The sequence below is a fragment of the Podarcis erhardii genome (assembly GCF_964252035.2).
Source record: "Podarcis erhardii genome assembly, chromosome: 11".
NCBI lineage: Eukaryota > Metazoa > Chordata > Lepidosauria > Squamata > Lacertidae > Podarcis > Podarcis erhardii.
The window spans coordinates 42,844,666-42,860,915 of record NC_138501.1 but is presented as its reverse complement, the minus strand read 5'-3'; the positions used below and the strand labels follow the sequence as shown (position 1 = coordinate 42,860,915).

Sequence of the window (16,250 nt, the reverse complement as noted above, 5' to 3'; positions counted from 1 at the left end):
TTTCGCTCTATAAGACGCACCAGACCACAAGGCGCACCTAGTTTTTGGAGGAGGAAAACAAGAAAAAAAATATTCTGAATCTCAGAAGCCAGAACAGCAAGAGGGATTGCTGCGCAGTGAAAGCAGCAATCCCTCTTGCTGTTCTGGCTTCTGGGATAGCTGTGCAGCCTGCATTTGCTCCATAAGACGCACACACATTTCCTCTTACTTTTTAGGAGGGAAAAAGTGAGTCTTATAGAGCAAAAAATACGGTAGTTATTTGCAAGGCTAAGTGCCAGTTGCTAAGATACGTTGCTGAACGTATATAGCATTGCCAAAAAGGTTAATGCAGCCAGTGTCGTAATATTTTAGCGCACATTAGTTCATGTTTTCATTGTTTGCATGCCAAAAATTCCTCACCCAAGTGGAAAGTGCTCTGCTCATGGGTACTTCAGAACAGGAGAGGAAACATTTAAAAGAGGATAGCATTCCTAGAAGAGGGTTTCCCGAAAACTTTCTATGCAAATTAGGGTAATCTGCATTGGAAAATTTTCAGCTTGCATCATAACATTTTCTGGCGCCATAAGGAGTGATCTAATTTAGCATGCTTATTTTACTTGTATTTTGTATTTGTTAAACAAAGCTTTTAAAAAGCACCCCATGGTATTTTGGTTTTGTCCCAATGGAAATATTTGAGGGAGGGGATGGAATAAAGCACACTTAATATGGTTTAAATGCCATGTTCTGTGGACATTTTTTATTGGATTTTTTATTTTAAAAATTAAAGACAATAGGATGTACTCCCATCATGTTGTTTAAATTTAAGGGGGAAATCCACAAGGTACTGAAACAAGCTGACATACTCATAAATTTTAGTGCCCGAAGAAGTGTGCTTGATTTGCTAATTCACACACTTGATTGCTATAATCACCTGAAAAACATTAATTACAACTTTGAAACTGTCACGTTTGCCTAATATTGTACTTTTGGCATCCATTCAATGTTACTAATGAATTTCCGTTACCAGAATGAAACAGCAAATTATCAATGGTGGGGAAAGACACATTGCTGCTCCTGCACAAGAAATGGTTTTTGGGCAACACTCTATCCATGCAGGCAGTGTATCTGAATTAACCATTTCCTTATTAGAAATGTGTTCCCCAAATGCCCTTTCCCTCTGTCTGTCTAAGCAGCTTTTCCCAACCTGTTGCCCAAAGAGTCCTGGTATCTATTATTTACCTCCCACAGAGCTACAGGTCCCAGCACCCTTAAGAGATTACAGTTCCCAGGATTATTTGCAGCAAATCATGTGCTGTAACTCTATCAGAGAAGCTGCCAAAATCTGTATGACAGTTTCGGGCTGGATGACACCTCAGAGTCCCCTCCTAACCAAGTGATTCATGACTGTGTTTCTGTGAATGGATTTTCCTGTGTGTAAGTTCCTCAGCACTCTCTTTTCAGTTAAGCAGAATAGCTCACTACCAGAAACTCCCAGAAACTATTTTAGAGAAGTGGGCATGTATTTTCTTCCCTCACCTTTCCTCTCCCCTAGTTGCAGATGAGGTCATCAAGCTGCAATGCATGCAGAAACAGCTCTTCGATAGAAAGAAAGAGGGCCGCAGGTGTCTCCCCTAGTGGGACAGCAGTACTGTATCCTGAAAAATGAAGGAAACCAGAAAGCAAGGGGGAAATGATACAGCTACTGTCTCTACAAAGGGATAAATGGGGAACCAATACAACTTGATTTTTGAAAGATAGGGTATTCGGAAACGGGTGGAAGTGATAATAAAGGCAGTGCTATTTTTCTAGAACGCCTTCCTTGTTCTCTTACAGTGGCAATGGTGCTCACCTGAGAGGTGCTGGAACTGAGTTCTCTGTGAACAAAAGGACTGCAATGGTTCCTAGAGGTTTACAAAAGAGGGAAGTCATCAGTGTTGTATGTAAGAAGTAATGAAGCGCACCAATGGACTCACAGAAGTTCAGTCCAGTGGTTAAAAAAACTACTATAATGCTGCGCTGGGGCATATGAAATAATGAGAGAGTACTGCACCAGCGAGCATAAGAAAAGTTTATTTCTTATGCAACTAAGTTGCACACATCTAGGATAGCTGAACAGGACTCCGGGTCAGAAGGTTGGAACCAGGCCAGTCTTAAGACGCAGGACATCTAATATTAGAAATGAAGTATTGGGTAGAGGGAGAATCTGGAACAAGTTGTGAGAAAGTCAAGAGAGTCACAACCATATGATTTTTAAAAAAACCACACAACTAGATGGCAATCCAGGAGCCAGTCAGACAAAAGCTTTTATCTGAGCTGAACAAGTCAGATGGAAAGAGAGCGGAGGCAAAAGGGAGAACCTACTAAGAAACTGAGTGGCGTTTGTGTCCATTTTCAAGGAGGGCAATTTTGCAGGCTGAGAGGCTGTATGCTGGCATGGAAAGACATTGAGGAGGGTAGAAGCAGGGCATTGAAATCCTACAAGGGGCAACAGGAAGCATGAGGCTTCTACCCTATACACTCAACTGGGAGCAAGTCCCACTGTACTCAGAGAACTTGCATCTGAGTAGGCAGATGTTGAGAATCACAGTACAGTGGTACCTCAGGTTAAGTACTTAATTCGTTCTGGAGGTCCGTTCTTAACCTGAAACTGTTCTTAACCTGAAGCACCATTTTAGCTAATGGGGCCTCGCGCCGCCGCCACACGATTTCTGTTCTCATCCTGAAGCAAAGTTCTTAACCCGAGGTACTATTTCTGGGTTAGCGGAGTCTGTATCCTGAAGCGTATGTATTTAAGCATATGAAGGAAAACCACCGAAGATAGCAAAATCGGGTGCTGTGAAGTCTGCTTCATATATTGCATTTTAGTGGGCTATGTATTGCAGTTTCAGCAGGTCTGAATGCAGGGTTTTTGTTAGGGAGGGCAGGCCTTTTGTTTGGGGGACGGGGCAGAACCTCAGTTTGCTATATATTTTATTGATTTTTTAGGGGGGCAGCTGCCCCTCCCTATGGCTACACTCATGCCTTAATGTACAGTACAAAAACTGGGGCAAGTGTTATCTGTTTCACAACAGACTTCACAGAGTCTTGTTTCATAGAGTCTTGCCACATCCAAGAATGGCCCAGGGCATTTTAGAAAACAAGCAGGAAAGCACGGCACTCTGCAACATTTCATTGCACAGGTCCAAACCTATAATGCATTGCTGATTATTATTATTCCTACCACCAACACGGCACCTTGAGCTCCTTGCAGGAAAGGCGGGACGCTGCTAGAGAGAGAGGTAAATGAAAATGAAGTAATAAAAAATATGCACGCATTAACCCGCCCCCCTCAGCAAAGAAGCAGGAGGTCTGATTTTGGAGAGGGGCCACACAGGTGCCTCCCTCCCAAGCCGGGCAAACACGAAGTCCCCTCTGAGAGGGGCGGGAAAGGCGCGCGAAATTTCGGAGAGGCGGCGGCGCGGCCTGCCTGCCTGCCTGCCTGCCTGCCCCGGTGTCGGCTTCCCCACAGCCTGGAGAGGGCGGGCGGCTGAGGAGAAGCGAGGCGAGGCTCCGGCGCGGGGCCTCCGCGGGCTTCCTGCTACGACGGGGCGGGGATTTCCTGAGGAGTTTCGCGGCGCCTCGCTTCCCTTTCGCTTTTCGCACGCCAAGTCCGAGGGGAAAAGAAGTCTTTCTGAGGGGACAAGCCTCCTCCACCGGCGCCGGCATGGCGGGCTCGCTGCCGCCGGCCGCCCCTCTGCCCATCCACCGCCTCGAGGAGCCGCTGCTGAGGAGGCTGAGCGGCTCTCTGGACCGGGCGGCTCCGGGCAGAGGCTGGAGGGACTTGGCGCAGCTGGCCGGCAGCCACCGCGGCGTGAAGCTGAGGTGAGGCGAGGGGTAAGGGGTGCGGGGACCTCGCTGGTCCCTCAGGCCGTCGAGGGAAAGGCAGGCCTCTCTCTCTCTTTTTGCGAGGCTTTCGTCGACTGGCCTGAAACCCGTTTGTGGGCGCTTTGCGTGGATGAGGAGGAGGAGGAAGACGCTCCCCCAGCGATGCTGGATGAGGAGACTCGGGGCAGGGCGAGAAAAGTGCTTCTTCGCACACAGTTTAAACAGTGGAACTCGCTGCCACATGACGGCCGCCCGCTTGCATAGCTTTTAAGAGCGGGTTAGAGACGGCTAAGCCTTATGAAAGAATCTTTCATATGTGGTGGACGTGTAAAAGGGTAAAAGAGTATTGGGAAATACTGTAATTTATAATGAATTTTTTTTGGGGTGGGGTGGGGGGATGTTTAAAAGCACTTTCCTAAAAAATACAAAAAAAACCCAGAGTCCTTTTTGTTGGGGATAATTCAGATGGAAATTCCCAGGTGTCAATAAAGATTATTTATGTACGCCACTACTACTGCGGCCCGTGTTTCATTAGTCCCAGAATGGGGAAACCAGCGAGGTCCCAACCAAAGAATGGCAACTTAAACTGATGGAATATGCGCGGCTTGCGGACCTTATATATAGAATAAGAGAACAAGAAGAACATGCGTTTAAAGAAGATAGGGCATGTTTATGGAATATATGGGGAGGAAATTGTGTATACTTGAAAACGTTGACAGCATTAAGATAAATTCAACAGTGTTGTTGAAGTTTTGATGGATGTAATAATGGAATTCTGAGTGGTTTAGTTTACGTAAAACATGCAGGGATTTATGTTATGCAAAATGAACCATATATGAAGGCTAAACTAAAACAAAAAAGTGCCTGCACATTTGCAAAGCTATGCAGGGTCCAGTGCTCAAAAGGATATGTTTGCATGATGCTCTTGAAATGACTGTTTAATGTGTGCTGAGTTTATAGGGGCAGGGAGCTGTCTTCCCCTAGTCAAAATCAGTATAAATCTGAGGTTCTGCCCTCAAAAGCCGCCACCTCCCACAAAAATCCTGGCTACACCCATGACTGAGTTCACTTCTATATGCTGCATCGTGACCCCCGCCATGTTGTTGTTGGGGGGTGTTATTTACAGCCACAGCAGGCACTGCAATTCTGCCAAATGCGCACTTCTCCATTGACTCCTGAGACAGACAGATGCCAACCCAACAAAAATAATAGATTGGCTTTCAAGAGGTAGGACCAGGAGGAAAATCAGGCTCCCCCAAAGTTATCTCAAACCTCTTCACTGTTTCTAAGGGCCAAAAGAAGTGATAATGGGGTTTGGGTTTTCCTGGAAGGATTTACACCACAGTATGTGTTTCGCAATGGAAGACATGTCCCTTTTAGGAATGCATGCTTTCATAAAATGAATGGGCAACTTAATGAATGGACAAAGCACAAATCAAATTAGGCAACTGGAAGGGATGCAACAGTGGCCAAATCTAAAATCAAAGTTGTAATTAATTTTTTGGGGTGGGTGGGTGTGGCAGCTATATATTTATCTGCCCAGCTCTTCAGGCATGCTAAAATGGTATATTAATAATTTTCAGTACCTTTCCCCCCTTTAATATTTAAATAGCACAAGAGAAGTGTGTGCTATTGAGCTGTCATGTCTTAACTTATTTCAAAGTATTCCAATAAAAATAATTTTCAGGTGGATCTTGGAAAAGCAGACAGTAAAAGTAGAACAATAGAAAACTTCATTGGAAAGCGAGGGGGGAAAGACCTGACAGTGCAGGTAGAACAGTGTTTTTCAACCTTTTTTGAGCAAAGGCACACTAGTTTCATGAAAAAAATCACGAGGCACACCACCATCAGAAAATGTTAAAAAAATTAACTCTGTGCCTACATTGACTATATATAAAGTAATTCTCTTGAATAGGAATCAAATAAACACAAAGAAAGTATTTTATAATTACTTTATTATGAAATAGTAAGTAAACAGAAATATGAAAAATTATAAAATACTTTATTCAGTGCGCAACCTGGGCCTGTTTGGCTGAACACAAAGCTGATATTCTGGTTGGAATCGAAGAAAGACACACACGTAGCTCTTCGTCAACAGCTCTCAGTCTCTCTCTGTATTTAGTTTAGTTCCGTCTCCTCCTGCTCCGGTCCTCCTGGTGACTCGAGTCACGACGTCTTCTTCTCTCCGCTGCTGCGCACACTGTGCTCGGGCGGGAAGGAAGTCGGAAGATGATGTCCTCCTGTGATAGGTCCAGGCTGGAGTCTGGACCAATCACAGCCCGGACATCAGAAAAGTGGAGGGTGTCCCCCTGAGGAGCGCCAATCGGCGCCCCTGCTGGCCGAGGGTGGGGTCAAAAACCCCACCCCGCCCATACCCAGGACACAGTCCGGCGCCCGCCTAGTGGGCGAAAATTTGACATTTTTTAAAAAAAAATCTTTCGAATTTTTCAATTTTTCCCACGGCACACCAGGCAACATCTCGCGGCACACTAGTGTGCCGCGGAACAGTGGTTGAAAAACACTGAGGTAGAACATAGCCATAGCAGCTATCCTTTAGGCTTCCTTTAATGGGTTTTTGAATCAAGGCAGCATTTAAAGGATAACATATTGGACTCTATGTTTCTTCCCAGAGGAACCCATCATGATAAAAAAAAATATAATCAGCTAAACACAGTTATTACATTTCATAGAATCATAGGATTGCAGAGTCAGAAGGGACCCCAAGAGTCATCCAGTCCACCCCCTGCAATGCAGTGTATTTATTTCAACAATTTCATAGAATCATAGAGTTGGAAGGGACTCTGAGGATCATCCAGCCCAGTGTTTCCCAAAGTGGATGATACCGCCCCCTGGAGGGCACTGGGACGATCGGGGGTGGGGTGGGGGGTGGGCAGTAGTAGCCTCTGGATGGCAGGTTTCCCACTTCAGTTTGTTCTGTTGTCCAAGATAGCCAAATTGTGAGCAACAGTATTCTGATACTGGGATTCATAACATTGCATGAATCCTTCATCAAAGTAAATAGACACTCTCTAGAAATGAGGCTAATGATAAGCTGGAATATTATAGACAAAAGAGTTAAGTAAATATGGGGCTTAAAGCATCACTGTAAATACGGAGTCATATTCTTGTTAAAAGGAACCGAGAAGTTGTATTGAGGAAGTGTTTGATATAAATAGCTGGGCAGTCTACATTCACATATTTCACTCTAGCACCAGAACTCGTTTTTGAGGCATGTTCTAGGGAAGAAAGGTTTTTAGTCCCATAATTAGTCATAGTCATATCATAGTGGGATGTGGGTGGCACTGTGGTCTAAACCACTGAGCCTCTTGGGCTTGCCGATCAGAAGGTTGTTGGTTTGAATCCCCGTGGCGAGGTGAGCTCCCGTTGCTCTGCGAGATGAGCACTGCATCCCCATAGTCGCCTTTGACTGGACTTAACTGTCCAGGGGTCCTTTACCTTTTTACCTTTCATAATTATATAAATATAAAAATATTTTCTTTTTTATATTTTATGATTCTTTGCAGTTCCCTGGAATTGGAACAGTGTTCTCTCCAAGTACTGGAGCCTGAAGGAAGTCCAAGCTGGAGTCTTCTTCAACTAATGGGAGAGAGAGGTTGCACTGTGTTGGAGCTGACAGAATTGCTACAGGCTTTAGAACACACTGAGGCACTTCAGTGTCTCAACCCCCCAAGTGAGTTTATGGTTCTGCTAAATCTGAGTTATGTGTTATGCTGAAAATTTGGAAGGTGGTTTGGCTCTTCTGGTTCAGAACTTGGAAGGCTTCCACCAACAGGCAAGAAAATATTGGAGGCTAAAATCATAACTGGGAGGGAAGGAAGGGTGAGTGGTCAGCTTTCTCCTCTCATTTCAGTTACCTGTCTTGTTTTGGAGCTATCAAAGGCCCTTCAGCTTTCTTCACCTGTTGGGAGGGAGACTTTAAAGGTCTACACGTGCAGACTCAGAATCAGGCTACTTTTATGCTAAGTGCAACATTTTCCAGACTGGTAGCCATTTTAGTCTCTTGCAGCAAGAATAAATACAGTGGTACCCTGGTTTATGAACTTAATCCATTCTGGAAGTCTGTTCTTAAACCGAAACCGTTCTTAAACCGAGACACGCTTTCCCTAATAAGGCTTCTCGCTGCCGGTGCCCTTCCACCATTCAGATTCCGTTCTTAGACCAAGGTAAAATTCTCAAATCTGGACACTACTTCCTCTTTTGTGGAGTTCGTAAACCGAATCGTTCGTAAACAGGACTGTTCTTAAACCGAGGTACCACTGTATTGGCAAATATATTATGGAAGAAGATTTTGTGGACCACAGTCCACCTCACTAGATTTAACATATGTAACCTGGCAATCCATGACCCAGTGTACTTAGGGTATGCTAAAGACAAAATATAAAGCAGACTTTCGGAAGCCAGGGTTCTGATGCAGTGAGCTGCCACACAGGCAAATAAGTATTTAGGATGGAGTGGAATGACAGCTATACGAATCACATGAAAAGTAAAGGTAACAGTATTGGCCCATAAGAAAAATCCCATGCATATCAGGGCAATACGTTTGTCAGGCCAACCACAGTATCATGAAATAGTGTGCAGGCTTTTGAATTCTCCAGACCTCTTCATCATGCAAAACAAAAATAGTAAATAAGGCAGAGTGGGGGAGTTGACTGCTGGTAAAGCCATGAATCTGTGTCTTGAAAGAGTCTTAATACAGAATGTGGTAGGAAATAGCATGCGTGCAAATTAGGCTCTTTTAGTTGGCACCATATCAGTGTAGCATCTTGCCTTAAGGTGTTGAGTTGGCCTTGCATGCAGTGACTGCAGTGTGTACTGGACCTCTGGTGTGAGAATCCGTCACCTTTATTGGTGGTACTGTAGAAAACCCTTGTTTTAGTCCAAGGCTGCTGCAGGATGCATGATGGACAGGAGGACATGGAACATCTCTCATGTGAATTTTGGCTCCACAAAGCTGTCTTTCTCTCCCCCTCCTTTTTTAATAATATAATTATAATTATAATTTATTACTTAGGGCTTTAAGGCCCCTCAAACTATTGAGATGTTATTGCACCAACATTTTTGGACTCATTTAAGGTTTCTGTATAATTTACCATTTAAACACCTAGTATCATAGAAGACACCTCCTTGTTGTAGAGTAACCAATGCTAAGCTTTCTAAATATTACCAGTTGAGTCTTAAAACAAGTTAAACATTGTCAAGTTATCAGAAACCAGAATTAAAATCCGTTATCAATAACCAAACAAGAAAGAGAAATAAATAAAAAGCGGGTGGGGCAAAATCGCTTCCTTTCTTCTGTTAGATCACATAAAGAAAAATTCGCAAAACGTTGCCATTCATAAAATTTCTTACTTTATATATTTGTTTCAAATTAGTTGTTCCGTATGCGACTTCACATGCCTGTTTGGTATCATTTGTTTATATTTGGAAATAGAGTCAGATTAGAGGGGAGGAATGTGTCTGTGTGTTTAGTAACACAAAAAATCAAATAGGATGTACAGATCAATCAAAGGCAAATAAAAATCAAAGGCAATCAAAGGCAAATAAAAAATATAACTGTGACTGTGAATGAGTGAAGTACAGAGATTGTTTACATCTTCATCTTCAATATTAAAAAGTAAATACAAACCAATGGGTCAGAATTTACATCTAAATGAAATCAGATCAAAAGCCATTTTAAAAGTAGAATTGCTTGGGGAAGAGGGCAGTCTGAAACATGTCTAGGCCAGGCAGAAGGAGAATCCATCAGCATGAAGGCAAATCCCCCCTCCATAGTGATGCGTGAATCATGAATGGAATTTTATTTCACAACAGAATAAGATAGGTGTGCCATGCTGGTTGATTACTTTAGCTATGTCAGTTCAAGCTACTCTGTTTGTACATCTGTGTATACACAAAGGATGGGGTTGCTTATCAGCCACAGACCATTAAGGTGAATGTGGCTATAATGTTGCCACTTTGCAGTAGTGCTGAATAAAAACAGGTGCTCCTTCTGAGAGTTCTATAACAGCAATCCCATCAAAATTCCAGGCAAATGAGAAATATTCTGCTTGCATATGTTGACATTGTAACCTTGACTGTGTAGAGAGCAAATTGAATTTAATGACCATCTGCCAATGCAATATAGAGGTTAAAGTCTTCATTGTTGTGATTTTATTCACCTTTGTTGGCTTAAGGTCTTCGTTGGCGCTGTGGTCTAAACCACTGAGACTCTTGAGGTTGCCGATTGTAAGGTTGGCAGTTTGAATACCTGTGACGGGGTGAGTTCCCAATGCTCTGTCCCAGCTTCTGCCAACCTAGCAGTTCGAAAGTAAACCAGTGCAAGTAGATAAATAGGTTCCGCTAGGGCGGGAAGGTAAATGGCCTTTCCGTGCGCTCTGGTTTCCGTCAGTCTGTGATTCTGGCCACACGAGAGGCTTGGGCTTGCTTTGTCATCTGAACCCGGCCATGTGGTTTGTTTCTCTCTAGAGATATTCCCAAGTCAAGGTTTGTTCTTGATTTACCACCCATGGTTTGCTTGGGAGTACCAAACCTCCACCTTGGGTTCGGCTGACACAATGATATCAAAAGCCAGTGAGATGTCAAACAAAAGAAGTAACAGGACTTTATTCTCAAATTGTCTTGCAAACAATTCACAATTACGTTAATAATAAAACATCAAGTGTAAATGGTTCAATCTTTTGCATTAAACATGGCTTGTCTTTTCTTTTTTTACAGGTATAACGATTGTTGTAGAACCAGAATCTCAAGCTGTTCTATCTGGCCAAACAGTGAAGCTAAGCTGCTGGGCAGCTGGTTATCCACTTCTTCATTATCAGTGGTTCAAAGAAAACAAAGCGGTAAATCAATTTACAAGGAAGCTCTGGGAATAACGGGAGTGTTGATAAGTAAACTGTGAAGCAAAATGGTCATTATTCTTAGCTGGTAAATAAAACTGCCAATATCATAATGCCATTCTGCAAACCAATGGTGAGACCATACTTGGAATGTTGTGTACAGTTCTGGTTGCTTCACGTTTAAAAGGATATTGTAGATCTAGAAAGGATTCAGAAAAGGGAACCCAAAATGGCCAGGGAATTAGAGCAACTCGCCTATAAACATTTGGCCTTTTTCTTTTTGAAAAAGCGAGGTTTATTCAATTACAAATGGTGTGGACAAATTGGAAATACTAGTACTCATGGCCATCCAAAGAGGCTGACTATTGGAAGATCCAAGATAGCCAAAATAAAATAATTAATTGCACAGTGCATAATTAAAACTATGGCATTTCCTGAACAGAATTGGAATTCCCTTCCACAGGCTATTAACTTGTATGGCTTGAAATTCTTGATGAATTCTTTGATGATAAGACTTTTTTTAAGCTATGATTGCTATATTCTGCCTCTACTGGCTTGCTTCTGAATGTCAGTTGCTGGAATAACGTGGGGAGAGTGCTGTGGTATTCAGGTCCCACTTCCAAGCTTCCTATAGAGTCTAGTTGGCCACTTGGATAACAGAATGTTGGACTACATGGACCTTTGGCCTGATCCAGCATAGCTCCTTTAATGTTCATATGTTCATATTTGATTATAGTTCTTGTATGAAAAAGCAAGTACTATTGTGCTTTATCCTCCATCGTTGCAATTTGCATTTTATTATTTTTGTTTCTAACTCAGGTTCCACGTGGCAATACCCAAGAACTGGTGCTCAACCAAGTAAGTGCAGAGGATGCTGGTTTTTACATATGCCGAGTAAACAGTGACTATACTTACCAGTTCAGCCAGTGGGCACAGCTTGATGTCTGCGAAATCCAAGGAGCTTGCCATGGTGAGTTAAGAAACGTATGTCATACAATAAAAGCATTCTGCTGCGACGATGATGCTTTTGGGTCTTTGCGGCCAGTGGGTTATGGCTGCTTACGTGTTACTGTTTTTTCTTCTCTTGGTAATGATTGTAAAGAATGTCTCAGACCGGCGTAGAGCCACTGATGATGGAATTTTCCTCCTGCTCTATAGTTCCTGCTTCCAGAAAGTACAGGTGCTCCTGTCCGTTGTTCTCCATGCCTCCGTCTTGAGAACAGGATTGTTCCCCCCTCTTTTTTTCTGCTTTGTTTCAACTTGCAGCCACTTCCTATAAGTAGTAGAATCAAATGGAAATGCTTTTTCCTGAGGCTTACCACCTCACTTAGCAGGTGCAGAGGGTTAATGTTGTGCATGATGTTAAAGGTGCAGAGGGTAAATGCCCCACATAATAAAAAGCTGCTTGTCACGAGTGTGGCCTTTGCCTGACATCTTAGCTTTCTTTGTGAAGGGAGGTATTTCCCCATTAGGGAAGCATTCAGACTTGCCACCACCTAGAGCCTGAGGTGATTCAGTCTATAAAAAGCATAGCCATTTGATTCCACTGGCTGCATAAATGGGCCCCGAGTTACAATTAAAGTATATGTTCAGATCCCCTCCTACCCTTCAGTCTCTTTTGGTCTTCCCTAATCTAGGGCTTATTCAGATGCTCAGTCAATGTAAGTCCCAAAGTCATTTTTGTGATAATCTCTGCATGATTTATTGTTCTCCCCACCCCAGTCAGCCTCTGCTTGAGCAGGCAAGCACACATACAAATAGGACCATAGCTCAGTGGTTGGGACAACCCAGCCAGATGGGCGGGGTATAAAATTATTATTAGTGGTAGAGCACTTGCTTTGAATGCAGAAGGTCCCAGATTCAATTTCTGGCATCTCCAGGTAGGGATTGAAGATGTGTCAATAGTATGATACCGTGATCTTCATGGAATGGTTGTGAGGCATTGGGAGGAGATAATTCACCTCTGTCAAAAAAAATGTATTCAGTTTAGATATGTTCTCCCAAACTGAGAGGGGGAACGTGCAGGTTCAACCCCCCCCCCTCAAATCCCCACACCCCTGAAAAACTACAAGTGAAACATTCACAAAATGATGGTTTATTGTGGAGAGGGGTACTTTTTACTACGTCTGCCACTGAGTTAAGGACTGGGTGAGTATTCTTGCACTCAATAAAAAGAGGACATTTAAAGCAGCTATAGTGGAGTAGATAGAGTTGTTACAGTCAGCATTCAGTAGATAAATTTGACAATTGCAGTAGCAGAGAGAAATAATTGCATTCCCCCTCAACAAAACATAGCTCACTGAGTGCAGGGGAAATGTGATACCTTGCAACAGAAGTACAAACTCGAGGGAGGGTGTATAGACTTTGCACACTGTATTATTTGTTATTCTCATATGCTACCTTTTCTTTACGAAGCTCAAGATGATGGTGTATTTGCTTCACAGCCTATGAGATAAGACGGAGAGGGAGGGAGAGAGAGAGAGAGAGAGAGAGAGAGTTGCCTCAGACTACATAGTGAATTCTATAGCCCAGTGGGGATTTGAGGCGGAATTTTCCATTTCCAAATGTTACAGACCTAGACACTGTGGGTGGTATCCAGCTAAGTTTTAATCAAATTAGACCCACTAAGATTAATGGACATAGCTTAGTCATGTTCATTAATTTCAGTGGGTCTACTCTGAGTAAAGCATAGCTGTGCCACAAGGAAAACTAAGAGTATATTTATTGCTCCAAAAACTGATTGTCTGGAGAGGTCCTGAGAATCATGTTCTGTGACCTTGTTTCGGTTTCACTAAAATTGCTTGAATCATCCACAGCCGTAAAGAGCATTTTCTTCTGCCAGGTTCCCTTTTTCCACAGACACCAAACTACACTTCTGGTTTCAGAAGGTTAAGTTACTTCCCAGTTCATAGTACACTACCCTGGAAAAGTTATGATTAATTATGCCAAACTGTTCCATAATTCATGAAATTTTGATGGCGTTCCCGGCATCCAAAGGTCAATGAGCCACCTTGAAACTGCACAGAGAAGAATCTATTATAAAGCAGTAATTTTTGCAGAAAACTGCAGTATTTTGTGTGTAACATTATACCAGGGAAGTATTCATATGAGGAAAACAGTAATAACTACAGTGCAATTACAAGGGAGCAGGCCATGACCCTGGAATGAGCCGTCCTACCCCAGCTGTTTATATTATTGTCATCACTCTCCTAGCACTATGGTTTGTGCAAGAAATGCTCTTCAGTCTTTTCTGACTACCTGATCTTAAAAGAGGATTTCGTATTATTGTCAAACTGTTCTGACGTTACACTGATTTTTGCATTTATGCATGTTCAAATGAACTACAGTTAAGAAAAAATGGGAGGGCTATAAGACTCCCCCAGGAGGAGAGTTCAGATGCTATACGTTTCTCTCTTTGATTAAAAAAAATTAAATTTACAATCTTTATAGACCATTTCTATTAACATTAGATGTCCTTCTGATAATTTAAATAGCTACATTTCCAGGGGCTTGTTTGAATTGAAAAGAAGGTCTCAATGTCATATGGCGCTTAATTTGTTCGGCTTTCTTAATTTTTATTATTATTAATTGAATTTATAGCTGAAGGAGCCCATAGAGACCAAAAGATTTGCAGTCAAAACATTTCCCTTACTTAGGAGGTCAGAGCATGGCTCTTCCTCAATCCTCCATTTAATTCTTTCTCCTGCCCCTATTCTGTGTTCAACATTTGTGTCAAGGCATGATTAGCTATTAAGCAGGGTTTGTAAAGCTGCATGTGCCGCACTCTGGTTAATTGGTAACAGTAGAAGATTGGGAAAGAAGCATGTGTGCATATGGTTAAAAACACCTAAGAGATACGGAAATATTATTCATGTTATTTGTGAAAATCTGTTTAGTTGTGTGATGGATGAACTGACGTGGTAGTAGTGAATAAGAGAATGATCAACAGGAATGCCTCTGGGAAAGAAAAAATGATTCCTTGGCTGGAACCCAGTTACCTGGCTGTTGGGCACATCTTGGGGAATTTTCTGTTTTGAATATTTCCTGTTTCGAAATTATTTGTATCATGTATATAACGGCTTCAAGAGATGTCTTTAAATGTATCTCATGAAGCCATTACACGCACAAAATACCTAGTAAATTATTTTGGTGTCTTCTATGAAAGCAGCCTTGTATACGTGCAGAGCACATCAATTGTTGGACTTCCTTGAACACAGTCTGCCTGCTCTTCGTGTCGTATAAAATGAGAGCATCTGGAGCTGTAGGAAGACCAGAGAGTTTCAATGCATGCAGTACATGATGATGTTGAACCTTTAATCCAAAGCCCTTGACAGGTTAGGTGGCAACTGCAGCATGTGTCTGGGTTGTCTAAACCTTTTAATCCATGCATGCTGACATATGATTGATTGACCACAACAACTGAGTTTAAAACTTCTGACAGACCTTGCTCTGCTTTAATGGTACAATGTGTGCACTCTGTAGTGCCACACATTCAGTGCATACCTAACATCTTGCTAGCTTATGTTTGTGCATTAGAAATATTTGGCCACAGAGGCTTAGTTTTCGCTTCGTTTTGTTTTAAATACGCTTAGGAACATGCATTAATTAATTCCATGTTGTTGTTGTTGTTGTTGTTGTTGTTCAGTTATTGCATTTATAGCCCACCTTTTTCTCCAAGGAGCTCAAGGTGGGCATACATGGTTCTCCTCCCAATCAAGCACTTCTGATACCACTCCCATTCCTGGGTCTGAAGTGCAACTCCTTCAATGTACTCCTCTAGAAATACACAAGCGACCTGTGAAGAAACAGGAAGACTGATGCTATTCCCTTACTGTCCATGGCATTGAGCTGTGTAGAATGAGTCTGTGGGTGTGTGTTACGCAGATTATATTTGGCAATGCTTTAGCGTTAACAGGAAACAAAACGCAGGAACTCAATGTGAGTTTCTCAGAACACCTTGGAGAAAGAGGAGCACGTCACTAACTTGAAATAACTTGCTGTGCAGGGTTCTGATCTTTACTTTTTAAAAAAACATTTCAATTAGCTTATCTATTAAGGCAAGATAATTCAATACTTAATGCAGTTTGAAACCTAGGCTGTTGCTTTTGCTCTGCAAGAGGACCCTTCCCCTGTCAGCTGATTTCCTATGTGAGCCTCCTCCCCGCTGCCCCTGAACCCACCCTCACAATCTCTCTTCCACACTTGCTGTGGCAAATGGTTGTTGTCGGCATCCATCTGTCTCGAGAGACAATGGAGTGTGTCTCCAGGGGTGAAGTCAAGTCCCTGTGTTAGCAGCAGCAAAGTGACCTCCTCAGGGTGCAAGCCTGGGCAGTGTGCATTTATATCCTACCCTTCCTCCGAGGGTGGCAAATGCACAAAAAAAGTTCTAACTGTGCTATTAAAAAACAAAATATATTTTAAACAGTTAAAAACATCTTTTAAAATGTGCTTTAGAAAAGCAACTAGGAAGGGGTAAGTGGCTGTGCAAGGTGGTAAGCAGGGAAGCAATGAAACACTCCTCTTGCTTCTTCTCCTTCACAAATTTTGCAGCTC

At 42.6% G+C, this 16,250-nt stretch overlaps 2 protein-coding genes across 7 annotated transcripts in view; one reads left to right on the top strand and one right to left on the bottom strand.

The window, feature by feature from the left end:
* ALPK2 (alpha kinase 2) overlaps positions 1-2,444 on the bottom strand; it is a 67,435-nt gene extending 64,991 nt beyond the window's left edge. For both annotated transcript variants that reach the window (XM_081881334.1, XM_081881335.1), the window contains exon 1: positions 1,516-2,444. The gene's annotated coding sequence lies outside the window, so the exon portion shown is untranslated. The remainder of the gene's footprint in view (positions 1-1,515) is intronic.
* Positions 2,445-2,603: 159 nt separating this feature from the next.
* The window catches only part of MALT1 (MALT1 paracaspase), a 39,229-nt gene continuing 25,582 nt past the window's right edge, over positions 2,604-16,250 (top strand). For 2 of the 5 annotated variants that reach the window (XM_081881437.1, XM_081881436.1), the window contains exons 1-4: positions 3,318-3,840; positions 7,368-7,534; positions 10,579-10,700; positions 11,517-11,667. In XM_081881437.1, the coding sequence (XP_081737563.1) occupies positions 3,683-3,840; positions 7,368-7,534; positions 10,579-10,700; positions 11,517-11,667 (598 nt within the window). In that variant the 5' untranslated portion in view covers positions 3,318-3,682. The other 3 variants (XM_081881439.1, XM_081881440.1, XM_081881438.1) reach the window with 3 other exon arrangements.